At 49.9% G+C, this 14146-nt stretch overlaps 1 protein-coding gene and 1 pseudogene across 1 annotated transcript; both read right to left on the reverse strand.

Moving 5' to 3' along the window:
• Positions 1-2409: 2409 nt before the first annotated feature.
• LOC125549709 (small nucleolar RNA Z247) lies at positions 2410-2548 on the reverse strand (annotated as a pseudogene).
• A 2374-nt stretch (positions 2549-4922) lies between these two features.
• Positions 4923-5820, reverse strand: LOC125548775 (uncharacterized). Its single transcript, XM_048712316.2, has one exon. The coding sequence runs from the start codon at positions 5709-5711 to the stop codon at positions 5205-5207; it is 507 nt and encodes a 168-aa protein (XP_048568273.1). The 5' UTR covers positions 5712-5820; the 3' UTR covers positions 4923-5204.
• Positions 5821-14146: the final 8326 nt, after the last annotated feature.

The raw sequence follows: 14146 nt of genomic DNA on the forward strand, positions 1-14146 counted from the left end.
CTCCGACACAGAGGATCCAGGGTCTGGACCGGGCTGATCCTGTCCTGATCCCGAGGAAGATCCATGCAGGGCTCCAGAATCCGCAGCGTGAGCAGGCGATGCCGGGTTCGGATTTTCTGCGGTCGTGGCGCGTGGTGCAAGCGACGAGTTGGCCACAGAGGATCTGGGCCGGGGCGCATCATCATGGCCCAATGATTGCTGCCTGGACCCTGGGCTGACAGAGCCTGCCCCCGCATCCGCCGAACCAGTAGTGACGTGCCGCTTGTAGACGCGCAGTTGGCCGTCCTGCTGGACCCAGCCCAGACTAGAGCCAGCCTGCCACCTGTCGGGCGATGGTTCACGCGCGCGAGAGGGGGCATTGCGGCCCGCCAGGCTCTGTTGCGTGGCTGACGCAGACTCGCCTGTATGTCCGCCTAAGGCGTCCGCACGCCCGCCTGCGTCTGTCGGGACTGACGCGGCAGATTCGCTGCCAGGCGCGGATCCCGAGGAAGATCGGCTGCGCGTCTGCAGCTCTTGCTCCGATCCCGAGGAGGATCTGTCCCCTGAACTAGGACACATGAAATAAGGACCAGTTGGTCCGTTTTCGTCACCATTTTCTGCGATTTTTGCACCACTATTTTCTGCATCATCACAAGGCTCATGGAGACTATTGGTAGGGTTAGTCAACATATGATCATCACAATTTGCAATACCCCCTTGATCATAGCCAGAAAGATGAGAAGGTAGGAGCAAAATTTCTTTGCGGAGGAGTGTGCCGGCGTTAGGGTGTAGATCCGCAAAGGGGAACTTGGTCTCATCAAAGACAACATCGCGAGAGATGTAAACCCTACCAGTGGAGATGTCAAGACACTTGACACCTTTGTGTTGGGCACTATAACCAAGGAAAGCACACTGTTTTGATCTAAACATGAGCTTGCGTTTGTTGTAATCAAAGATTTGGCCAACAAGCACAGCCAAAAACACGAAGAGAGGTGTAGTCTGGTTTTGTGTGGAGGAGACGTTCCATGGGTGTTTCATTGTTGATAACACGGCTAGGTAACATGTTGATAATATGAACAGGTGTCAGAAAAGCCTCATCCCAGAACTTGAGGGGCATGGATGCTCCGGCTAGGAGGGCCAAGCTAACCTCAACAATGTGCCTATGCTTGCGTTCGGCCGACCCGTTTTGTTGGTGAGCGTGCGGGCATGATACATGGTGAGATATGCCTATGCTTTGGAAGAAGGAATTGAGTTTCTCGTATTCCCCTCCCCAATCAGACTGGACAGCAAGAATCTTACTGTCAAACTTTCTTTCAACAAGTGCTTGAAAGTTGTGGAAAACTTGGAATACATTTGATCTTCTCTTGAGGAGATAGATCCATGAAAATTTGCTATAGTCATCGATGAAACTCACATAATACGTGTGTCTACCAACAGAGGAGGGGGCAGGCCCCCACACATCAGAAAAGATCAACTGCAAAGGTTTGGTGGAGACACTAGTAGATATAGGGTACGGTAACTGATGACTTTTAGCACACTGACATGAATTACAAATAGTTTCAATGTTTCGCCCACCAACAAACGGGAGCTTATTTTTCCTAAGTAATTTTTCAACCAAAGAGAAAGAGGCATGTCCTAAACGATCGTGCCATCGTGTGGACAAAAGCTTGATAGCACCACAAGCTTGTTTATTGAATCTTCTAAACTCCGGAATCAACGGGTAGAACCCTCGAACACATCTACCGCGATAGAGAACTTTCCTCGTGGCATGATCCGTGATCAAAAAGAAATAAGGATGAAACTCGAGAAAAACATGATTGTCAATGGCAATTCTATGAACGGAGAGAAGATTTTTGTAGGCACTAGGAACATGCAAGATTCTTTTGAGATGAATTTTACAACTAGGGGTATTAAAAATTGAATGGCCAATGTGACGTATGCCCATACCTTCACCATTGGTCGTGTGAATTTGATCCTTTCCACGATACTTCTCCTTCATGGTGACTTTCTTGAGCTCGTTGGTGATGTGGTTGGTGGCGCCGCTTTCAACGTACCAGTTTGTGTCAACTCCATAGGAGCCATCGGCTGCAGTGGCAACTTTCTCTTCATCTTGCGAGGAGTCACCATCATCTTCTTCGTAGCGGTACCAACAATCCTTTGCCATATGTCCTGGCTTGCCACAGATTTGGCAGCGAGGCAAATCTGGGCGGGATCTGTTGGAGCCACCACTGCCACCACCGCGACGCCCTTTGGAGTTTCCGGAGCAGCCGCCACCATGCAAGTTGTTGGAGTAGCCACCACTGCTGGAGCCAAACCTCCCCTTGCCACGGGGAGATGGGCGTGAGCAAGAGCCACCACCGCGGCCTCTGAACGCAGAGTTGGCCGACGATTTGAAGCCACCACCGGAGCCTTGGTACTGCGCCATGCGTTGATCAAAGTTACTGAGCATGGCAAAAAGTTCATCAAGAGTTACCGGGGTGACGCGAGCATCTAGTGCGGAGACAAGGGGCTGATAGTCTTGGTCCAGCCCGTGGATGATGTAGGACATGAGCTCGTCATCTTGGATGGGTTTGCCCACCGCGGCGAGTTCATCGACGAGACCTCTCATGGCGGCGAAGAAGGAGGCCACCGATTGATTTCCCTTCTGCGCATTGATCAGCGTTGTACGGATGTTGTTGACGCGGCTGGGTGACTGTGACGAGAACATGCTCGCCAGTGCCACCCAGAGTTCGTGCGCCGTGGTGATCGTGGTCACCGTGACGAGCACCTCCTTGGAGAGGTTATGGAGCAGGTATCCTAGGACCCGCTGGTCCTCCTTCACCCAAAGTGGATGAAGGGGATTCGGCTCGGTGGTCTCCTTGCCAGCGGCGTCCTTGCTGGTGAGGTCCTTGGCCGTCTCTGTCGCTGTGCCGTCGACGTAGTGGAAGACGCCGGCGCCCCGCAGCTGCGGCGTGATCTGGGTCCGCCACAGAACATAGTTGGTGCGGGAGAGCTTCTCCGGGACTCCACCGCTGAGCGGCGACTGGAAGGAGGCGGAGGAGGAAGACATGGCTGCGCACTTGATGGAGATGGATTAGCTAGGGTTTTTGGTGGAAGAAGAAGGCTCTGTATACCATGTGCGACTTGCGGTAAACGTCTTAGCCTTCCTGGCCGACGTGTTGCATGTTAAATAGAAGGGTTGCGAGCCCAAATACGCGTACAGGTTGTTGAGATAGATATATCTTGTAAAGGAAGAAAACTAGGGATAAGAGGAGATAAAGATATAAAAGAGTTTAGCTAACTAACTACTCCTCCGGCGGTGTTGATCTCCCTTCCTGTATACGCCTTGTACAAGTCTACACGCACGCAACCATATCATCACGTTTAACATACCACACTATGAATTGAGTTCTGAGCATTTGCTTGGGCCGATTGTTGGTTAATCAGCTGGGCCTGAGAGCATTTTACTTGACAGAATAAGCTGGCTGAAAGGGCAATGTGTGACTTTTAGATGGTGGAGCATCGCTTGCACGACTGGCGGCACATGTTAGTGGCGTACTTAGCCTACTTAACATGCCTGATCTAAGGCCTAATCTAAGGAATGCCAGCTATATTGATCTAATGGTGACAGGATCTTGACTTGACTAACATAATGCTAATACCCGGAGTGCTCTAAGAGACTCAGATTGAGTTGACTTGCAATTTCTCTCAAGTGACAGCTGCTCATTCGCAATTTCACATGGATTCTGTACGGCAAACATGTGCAAGAACTTTTCGCTTTAATTAATGCAAAGTTCTGTGCAACTGAAAATTTGAATTACAACATTCAAAAATTTCTACTTGAATACCGAACTGAAAATAATGGTGTTGCAATCTATGAAGTGTTGTGTGATTTAGCCCTTGAATTAAATTTATGAGTTCTATCCTTGTTATCCGCAAATGTTCTAGGTACGTGTGTATTACGTCCTCCGTGGTGCATTACGTACAAGTTTATCCTGCATTGTCAGATTGTTGACGTTGATCGAGTCCATATGCACTCATTAGTCATGACATGGAAAAGAGGTTTATGGCACCGGTGTTAGTGAATTGGCCCCCCATAATGTATCTACAGCACCGGGGTTGAGGTGCATCAGACACTGGCTGTGCTCTCTAGAATTTTTTGGAACATACAAAACACATAAACAATACGTATTTAGCATACCACATAATTTGCCGAAATTCCAAGGGCAGCTCAAGAACAAAATAAATCACAGTGTAGATAATTGACACTAGGACCACCAGTTAACAACCCAAATTAGATTAGCTTGTATTCTCAACTGGAATTTCCCTTCTTCTTTTTCTGTTATTGGAGATATGTTTTGAGTTTTGGATTTGAAATTTTCAGTTTAATTTGGATTAGCCACTATACGCAACAAGATTTATCATTTTGAGTTTCTCAAGTAGCGGTTTAAACTTCAGTTTTTTTTTTCTTGTGTGTAGTATGGTACATAAATGTTACTTCTATATCCTCTTTTTTTTTCTTATTAGAACTTCTCTAAGCATTTCGGACAATAATTGGGGTTGGATACCTTTTTCCGCTTCCCTTTCCTTTCGTGTAGTATCCGATTCATGTTGATACTTATCAAGTTATCATTTCCTTCAATAGTTCCTCGGCAATGGGGAGATCTTAAGTCGATTTGCCGACAATAAGCATTGTAATCCAAATAGATAACCTACCTTGCGCTGCCACTTTGGTTGTGTTCCTTTCACTTTTATGAGCAGTGCTTGTGAGATTCTCCTATGGATTTTGTCGAAAACCCCGCATACACCGAGTTCAATGTCCCAAGTGGAGTTTACTGCTTGCAGCAGGTGACTAATATAAAGATGAAATCATTGAATCACACATCGTCTTCTGTTTTGAACGAGAGGAAATACTCCATGTTATGAAAGATTTTTGTAGAAACTTGAGTCGACTCAACCATATCTTTGTTTTTGGTGATAGCACACACCATGAAAGATTTTCCCAGAAAAATTCAATCAGCTCAGCTAAATATCTCTGTACATGTTGGGGGGCTTACAATAATTTTTTCCTCTCATCTCCGATCTAAGAACCACTAAACCCTCTGTACATCACTGTACATACATGTGTCAGGGCATTGAGAACTGGAAATACGTTCTCCATCGTGGTATTCACATCGGAAGACAGAGAGGAAGCAAGAATAATAGGAGGAGGGGGTGAAGAAAGATGAGAGAACTCTTCGAGCCCTCTACTCCGAGGCCTCCTCCACAATGCTCTCGAGCTCCGGCCGCCACACGCCGACCCTGCAGCCGCTCCGCCGCCTCCGGTGGGCGCCCGACGCGGTCTTCTCGGACAGCAGCTCCGTCAGGTAGTTATCCTGCTCCGCGGTGCTCGCGGCGCCGCCGCCGCTCTTGCCCCGGCTGCTCGGCCGCCTGCTCTTCTTGTTGGAGCCCGGGCGGCTTTTCTTCCTCCTGTCGACCGCCGGCACCGTCGCGGACGGGATGAGGAAGTAGATGCGGCCGCGCTTGAGCTCGGTGTCCGGCGACACGATGACGAGCTTCTTGGTGGGGCACCCGACGCCGGCGGAGGACCAGGCCGTGGCGATGGTGTGGTTGGGGTGCTCGGCGAGGACGGCGCCGCCCGTGATCGGGCAGCTGAACTCGTCGACGCGGCCGCTGAGGTGGACGATGCGGACCACGTCGAAGGAGCCGCAGGGGAGCATGCAGGTCAGGCAGCACCGCAGGCTGTTGCCCATGCTGTCGTCGTCGCCGCCGGTGCTGGAGCTCGAGTCGACGGCGATGAGATCGATCGATCGATCGCTAGCCTGGCTTGTTTAATTGGCTGCTGCTTGTTTGCTTGTGGGTTGTGATGGCAGTGGCAACTGGCAAAAGGGGTTTATATAGCGCGCCAAGTGGAGTTTGCGGGGTGCCAGCTCAAGTCATAACTATCTTTGGTGGCTATTAAAATGTGTAGAGCTACGGCCACACCTAGGTATTACCCATCCATTTCCTTTTTAGGCCATATTTGGTTGCTTTAAGATAAAATTTTAACTACCAATTGATTTTATTTTAAAATATGAATTTAATAAATTTATTTATATGTTATAAGAGTGCACAATAATAGAGTGATTGTTGATCGGAATCTTTTTTTAATCGATTAAAGTACACTTTACATAGCGTTATCAGTAGAATACACGGTTTGGATGGATTGGTTTACATATTCATAAGAAAGTTGTTATACGTAATTTTACAAATAAAATTTCAAAATTTGATACGCCAGGGCTGTATCAAGGTGCTAAGCTATTTCCATGGCTAATCCTTCATAGCAGAATTCTCTCAGTGGACCTTTCATCAATCTGTTACTAGCCTCATAAACTCATTTATTAGCTCTGCCTCAACAACCCTGGAGAATGTCGTCCACCTCTGTAGTAGACTGTCATTTCAGTCCCGCGGTTTGGGGCCTTCTTGAGGACTGGCTAGGGATCCTTCCAACTCCCTCATGCACGATCGCCAATCGGTCAACACAGGGTTGAATGTGATCATAGGCACCACATCCAAGAAAACGCACACAATTCGTAGTAGTCGTCTACTATATGCATTGTGGAGCGGGTGAAAATAACGGGACAAGGTACATATCTGAAGTGCATCTCGAAGTATCCCACATACCATTTCAGGATATCCAATGCATCGTCGGCGTCCATTTGCCACACGAGTCTAGCAATGACACTGAGGAGTAGTAGTCCTCATGTAGTTTGTACATATTTTTTTTAAATACTTTGTTTTTCTCTCGTTCTCAATTAATAGAGGGTGTCCTGGGCAGGATTTTTTGAAAAAAAAAACTATATCTGTTTTAGAGTTTAAATGAAACTCAATTTTAAAGTTTTCTCCAAAGACTTGTTGTCGAGAAACATTGGGGGAGGCCCTTATCATATGTTTACCAGTAATTAAAAGGTTATTTACATGATATGTTCGAAAGGATCCAATTCTCCTTAACCAATAGTATTACACGTGTTCAACGCCAATCAAGGAGGTTTCATGAGAATGGAAATCTTGTGTGTAGAACATATGAACTTCAAAATTCTTGCAGTGCAGAATTGATAATTTTAAGCTATTTTTATGTGATAATCGGTAGTTGGAATGCACACAAGAATGTTTTTGTCCTAAAATCCAAAATAGAAATTGAATTGGGAATGGGAATGGGCCAGTACCTATTGTTAGGTAGGTTGTTTAGCCTTGTACCCCACTACATATCTGAGTCTTAAATTGACTCTAGCTCCTTGTAGCCTTATTTAGCGAATCCTATAGTTTGAAAAATAAATATCTCGACTTGCACCTTTTCTTGTGAAAGTTTGACTTACAACTTTGTCTAGCTGACTACATATAACTTTTTTCAACGCAAATTCGAATGACAATAGAGTTCATGGACGCAGAATTCTCCGCGGGAGCGTCCCTTTCTCCCTGGCTATTCCCATGAAAGTGTGTCCCCAGCATTATTGATGGAATGAAATACGGCCAGCCTTTCTATACCAACTATATCTAGACATACTCCACACAAGAAAACGATATCTAGGCTGTAGGACAAGGAAAGGCACCGTGCACCATGTTCCCGGGGCCATGCAAGTTCGTTCAAGGCTTGCATTTTAAAAATGATTTGCCCCACTGGATACGTGTTCTCTGCCTTCCCATAGATTCCTTTTGGAGGCATCCCCATTAGTTTTTCACTAGCATCCAAAAACCGAGATGGCAGCTAGATTACTATTATGATTAGGCCAATAGTTTGAGACTGTTATGGTATAAGGATGGTGGTCATGGCGTAGCTAGCCAGCTTGTGTTCTTGGGCAGAAGTTGCCACGAAGGAGCCGATCGCATGCAATGATTAGGGGGGATCTTACCTGCATTATCTGTTGTGATTCTCACGGGGAACATTCCTAAACCCTAATGGCTAATGCCGTAGTAGAGTAGAGGGGTGGCTAAGGCGGCCTAAAATGCACAATGGAACCAGATGCTCTTGTGATAAACATGCTGATTTGGCCTTTAAACTTGACACTTAGTATGGAGCTTCCACACATATATGCTAGTAGGATTTACTTTGCAAAGATTGTTCCATCTTAAAATATCTGGAAAATTTAGCTACACGTTTTTGCCAATGTACGCTCTTGGTGAGGATGCTTTTAATTAAGAAGAAGAAAGATCTCCACTGCCACACTTGAAAAGATCAGATAAATCTTCTTTTTACAAATCGATTTTGTATATTGTAAAAAAAAGGGCTTGAAAGTGTTTGTTAAGTTCAGCTTATGAGCGAATTTAAGCTTAACTCGCGTCACTTAGGAAGCCACTAACTAGCCACACCTGTCGTATGCTAAACGAGCAAATCTTGATTAGCAGAGATCTGGAAATCTCATGCACCAACCAGATCGTTGAATGCACGCCCCTTGGTACGTAGTACGAAGTACGGATCACATTGCGAAAGTAGACTGAACATGTCTTGTACTACTAGAGTATTTGGATGCCGTTAGGTTCTTGTCTTATACTAGTGTATTATTAATTTTGATAACGTCTACTAGCATCACCCATGCCCAGCCTTTTACGGGAGAACAAAAATGGAGATGAGTAAACATGATTCTGATTTAGTAATGTTTATTATCACTCGAGTACACGGAAGAATAATCTTGTCACGAGTGGCGAAGGAACCTACGATGAAAAAGATGTTACCACCATGAGAATGACATTTCCCATGCTATGGGAAGCCACCGCGCGAGGTGCGATCGATCCGAGGGAGGCTCGTAAAAAACGATGGGCGTCCGGTCCGGAAGCTGCCAGGCGCGAGCGATTCACACGGCACGGTGACCAAATGAGGCGCACCCAACATTCCAAATCCCCTCGTCGAACCGCCCAAATCCAAATCCGCCGCCGCCCGGGAGCCGAGGCCGCTGCACTCCGGCGCTCCAACCCCAGCGGAGCAAGTTGGCGCCGCTGCCGGGGCCGTCCTGGACCGGGCGCGGGAACTCTGCGCCGCTGCACGGTCGCGTCGGGCGTACGTCGCAGGCCTCGCGGGACCGAGGAAGATCGCGGGCGCGCCGGCGGGGAGCAGCGGATCTATGGGGAGCGGGGCCTGTTGTTTCTTCCCCGTACGTGTTGGGCCGCACGTCTCCCCCGCGACGTCGTGCGTCGCACGACGACGGACCGCTGCCCGTGCGTGTAGCCTCCATGTTCCAAACAATATAGAAATCACACGGGTTGCCGACGGACCTTCCTGGTTGCCGTCCACTGCTGATCCACCAACGGTACGATGCGCTGTACGGTCAGTGGTTCGGGTGAGCAAGCGCGTCCGTTCGCTTGGCGGGTCTGCCGGTGTGTGTGCAAGTGCGCGGTCACGTCCGGCATCCAGGCACACACGAGCGCGAAGCCTTTAAAGCAACTCCAATGAGGCAACCCAAATTCCAATGAGGCAACCCAAATGAACGATGACTTCGTCCGTTTTTTATTCGTTTGGGTTGGCCGCCCGCCTGGCGTCCGGTCTATTTTAGATATAGGTCGGCAGCGCGTCCAACGTGTCGACCCATATGTAACAGCATGGCCGGCTGGCCGCTTTATTTTGCATTGATGAATTTGCATTTAATCATATAGCCAAATATAACATTGTTTGAACCGAATAAAATAGCATAGTTTTACAAGCCGAATAAAAATAAAAATGTCTCATATAGTTTTGCAAACATATAAAAGAAGATACATCTATTGGTTGCCAACATGAGCTCACATAGAGTTGGAATTCGAGCCGAGCCGAGCCAGCTCGACTCGACTCGCTAGAGCTTGTTTCATTAACGAGCAAGCTCGACTCGACTCGTTATTATAACGACCTCAAATCCAAGATTGGCTCGACTCGTATAACTCGCGAGTTGGCTTGTTTAGCTTGTTAAGCTCGTTAAAGATATGAACATAAAACCCCTCAAATATTATAAAAATGATTATGTATATATTAAACATATATATCATTAAAATTTCCTTGTAACGCATGAGTCTCCTAGGCGGTTGGGCCTTCAACGGCTAGGCCTTGTGTTGTGTGCCTAGGACATAGGGTGCTGAGTGGCTAGTTTTTTTTTGTATTGGGAGTGGCTGATCTTTTGTACCGAGCCTAACGAGTTACAAGAGTACTCGTGAGATTGGCTCGTTTAACTTGGTCTATAAATGATTTTAAACTAAAGGTTGGCTCCACTCATTATTCTTCGAGTTCAAATTGATTCGAGCCGAGTCACGAGCTACTCGTTTAGCTCATGAGCTTCGAGCTTTTTTCCCAGCCCTAAGCCCACATATGCTCAACCAAATCATTTTGCAGTTGCACGTGAATTTTCCAATCACGCATGTCATGATGAAATGGAATGAACTGTTCAAACGTTGTCGCTCCTCCATGCTCAGGCGCAACATTCTCATCATGAAACTGAAACCCTTGATCATACAGACGTTCTGGACGCTCGTCTTCTACGTTCATATTGTGCATGATCACACAAGCAGACATCACCTCCCACAGTTTCTGCATGCCCCATCGAGATTGCAAAACACCAAAGGAACGCTCGACATTCTTCCTAGCACTCTCTTGCTCTTGGGCAAATTTTTTCCTCTTCTCTCCGACAGGGTTGGGTATTGTCTTGACAATAGTGGTCCACTGAGGATAGATACTGTCACCCAGGTAGTATCCTTTGTCGTAGTTGTGGCCGTTGACAGTAAAGTTCACTGGTGGCCTGTTACCTTCGGCAAGCCTAGCAAACACCGGCGAGAGCTGAAGCACGTTGATATCATTGTGTGATCCAGCCATGCCAAAGAAAGAGTGCCAGATTCAGAGATCTTGAGACGCTACGGCCTCTAGTATGACAGTGCAAGCCCTGGCATGGCCCTTATACTGCCCTTGCCAAGCAGTCTATGATGTCAAGCATCCCTGAGAAGCCCCTGCTGGCATTCATCGCCAACAAACGGACTATATCTTCAACAGCCGGCTCTCTCAAGTACTCATAGCCAAACACAACAATAACAGTCTTGCAGAACTTATACAGGGACTCTAGGCATGTAGACTCGCTCATACGGACGTACTCGTCAATGAGATCACCGGGCACTCTGTATGCAAGCATTCGGATGGCGGCAGTGCATTTTTGATAAGAGGAGAAACCAATCTTGCCAACAACATCCTCCTTGGACTCAAAATAGTCATCATAGCCGACCACCTCCTCTCTAATACGGTTGAAAAGATGCCTACTCGTATAGAAACGGCGGCGAAATTTTTGATGTTTGAACAACGGGTTTGTTGTATCAAAGTAGTCCTTCCAAAGAAGGAAATGCCCGCTCGCTCAGTTGCGATCAATGCCGGAAGGTGGCCCGGAATGGAGCCACGGAACAACGCCCGCTGGCTGTTGAGGTGGTGATGGACCAACACGGCAGCCAATATCTCCTCCTCGTTATTGGACGACGAATCGTCGGAGTCGCAAAGAAAATTGTGGAAAAAGAACTCGTCGGTGGAGTCCATTTTGTACCTTAACAAACTGTCGAACAGTTTGCGGGCATCGACAAAAAAGACGGTCGGCAAAGGGAGTCGCGGCGCGCACGGACCAGCTAGCTGTCCGACGAGTGAGCCGGCATCCGGCGAGCATGCCGGTGAGGATCTGGCCGGGGCGGCGAGGCGGCTTCTTGGTCGCAGGCGGCTGTGCGGTGGGGGGCGGGGGGAGGGGGAAGCAGTCGGCTCCCCGACGGCAAGACGGTGGTGGGCGGGCGACGTGAGAGTGGGCGGCGTTGCTAGGCTGATGTGGAGGCGCCGGCAGCTGGCAGAGTCGCTGGCAAAAATAGTCCGCGGCATCGGCGACGAAGGAGGCAGGCGAGAGTTGCTGTTGGATGGGAGGAGGCCAATGTGCCACCGACCGGCGGGCCCGGAGAAGGAGAAGACGAGCGAGGGAGCGTCCGTCGCGTGTCCGCGCCAACGCAAATCTGGCTAAAAAATGAAGCGAAAATGGGTCGCCCGCCGACGAAAAGCGGGCGCGTGTTCATTTGAATCGGCCCGTTAGAGGAACTCTAATGGGGCGACCCATTTCATCCGCGGCCGTCCGTTTGGGTCGGCGCAGACAAAAAAGCCGGCCCAACGCACCGATCCAAACGGACGCGTGTGTGCTTTCGTCCGCCTGCCGACCCATTCCCGGCCCATTTTTTAGCCTGATTTGCGTCGGCACGGACACAAGACGGACGCACGCGCGCTCGCCATCTTTCCTTACCGGGCCCGCTGGTCGGTGGCACATTGGATTCACACCCTCGCCCGCCTGCTACGTCGCCGACGTCGCCGGCCATTCTTTGAGATAAAAATGGATACATAGATAATTCTAGCGTACACAGATAAAAAGAAAAGACCACTACTCGTTGATTTCTGACTCCGACTCGGTAATGTCCTTCTCCGATGTCTGAATGTAGGCGTCAGCATACGCCTCGTCTTCAAAATCCTAACCCGCCGTTTCTCGTAGCTTCAGTTTCAATTGAGCTGTCTGCTTCCGCGAGCGCTTGTCCTCTCGATAGGCAGCTCGCTCCCTCCTCCTCGCGTCCCTCTCCGATCTCAATTGCTTGTAGAACTGGCGCTCGTCGACGATGTCCTGCGGGAAGCCTCCGCGTCACACCACCAAGGCTTCCACGTCCTTCTCTACGATGGCGAGGCAACGCTGCCGCCTCCGGTGGACACGACGATCCTCGTCGGTGAAAAGCCGCGGGAGAGGCGCCAGATCCTGCGCCCGCTGGCTCGACACGTTGGGAAAATTCATATCCCGACGAGGCCTCAGGAGGCGCCACGCCGCCGCGTCGTGCGCGTGGGCCGCCTCCTCTGCGGTGTCGAAGGTGCCGAGGACGAGACGTTTCTCGCGAAATCAGATCTCGGCGGAGAAGGCGCCGGAGCGGCGCTCGCGGACTCCGCGAAAATCTGAAGCGCCCAGGCGGCGGATCGACATGATGGCGCAGAGGCGGCGAGAGTGGGTGGCCGACAGAGTTTGGAGGGAGCGCCTTCTTTATAGCGAGCGCCGGCCGCGGCGCGCGCGCGAACCTTTCCCGCGCGTTGGTGCGCCAAAACCAGCGCGCTAGGCCGCTTTCCCCCGCGCGCTGCAGTGCCAAAACCAGGGCGACGGCATAATGTTAAACACGCGCGGTCATGAAATGGATCGACCCATTGAACGCACTGCCGATCCAAAACTAAAAAAGGGCGGACGGCGGGCGGACGGTCGACCCAAACGGACAAAAACGCCGTCCGTTTGGATCAGCCCGTTGAAATTACTCTTAAACCGTCTTTTATGTTCGCGCCGACGAACACCAGCGGATCAAATGGGCCCATTGGAGTTGCTCTTAAATATGCCACCGGGGCAGTGCGCAGTTCGTCGTCGCTTGGATTTTCTGCCTGTCAGGCGAGCGCGTGAGCGACAGATGGGCGCGCAGGCGCGCACGTGCGCGCAGCGGTGGTTCAGCTCAGCTCCTCGTAGCTGGAGCCCTGGAGAGGCGAGGAAGGAAGGAAGGAGCGGCGAAGCTTCGTGGGGGTATACTCTATCCGGCCGCGCCGTACCGTACCTGCAGTCCTGCACCGACCGCCAAGATACTCCCATTCAGGCCACCATTCCCGGAGTGAACTGCTCGGGCCGCGCCGCTCCATGTGGCGGCCGCACGCGGCCAACCTGGCAAGCTAGATGCCAGGCCCGGAAGCATGCGCCGGCGTCTGACCCCGTCTGCTGCCCTCTGGCCGCGCCGTGCCATGTCACGTGACGCGAGTATCTGCCGTATGTATGCACACTCTGGGCAAAAATCACTGTTTTGACCTAAGGAGGAAATCAATTCACAAACTGAACTGTTTTGAAAAAAAAATCACCCAAATGATCTTTTTGTGTGGCGTCCGACAGTTAGACGCCACACTACACTGTGCAGCGCCTAACACACAGACGCTACACATCTGAACAGCATGGCACCCCGGAGCCAGGCCTGGCCCCATCCTTGATGGTGCAGCGCCTAGGCGAAAGGTGCTACACTATCATGTGCAGCGCCTAGACGAAAGGCGCTACACATGCACTTACTAACCGCCTCGGAGGCAACAGAGAGCAAGACTAAAAATTGCTAAATCAATGTGCAGCGCCTAAGAGCTAGGCACTACACTATGCAGTGTAGCGCCTGACTTCTGGGCGCTGCACGATTGATC

This window comes from Triticum urartu, chromosome 3A (assembly GCF_056163025.1).
Source record: "Triticum urartu cultivar PI428250 chromosome 3A, HENAU_Tu73, whole genome shotgun sequence".
Taxonomy (NCBI): Eukaryota; Viridiplantae; Streptophyta; class Magnoliopsida; order Poales; family Poaceae; genus Triticum; species Triticum urartu.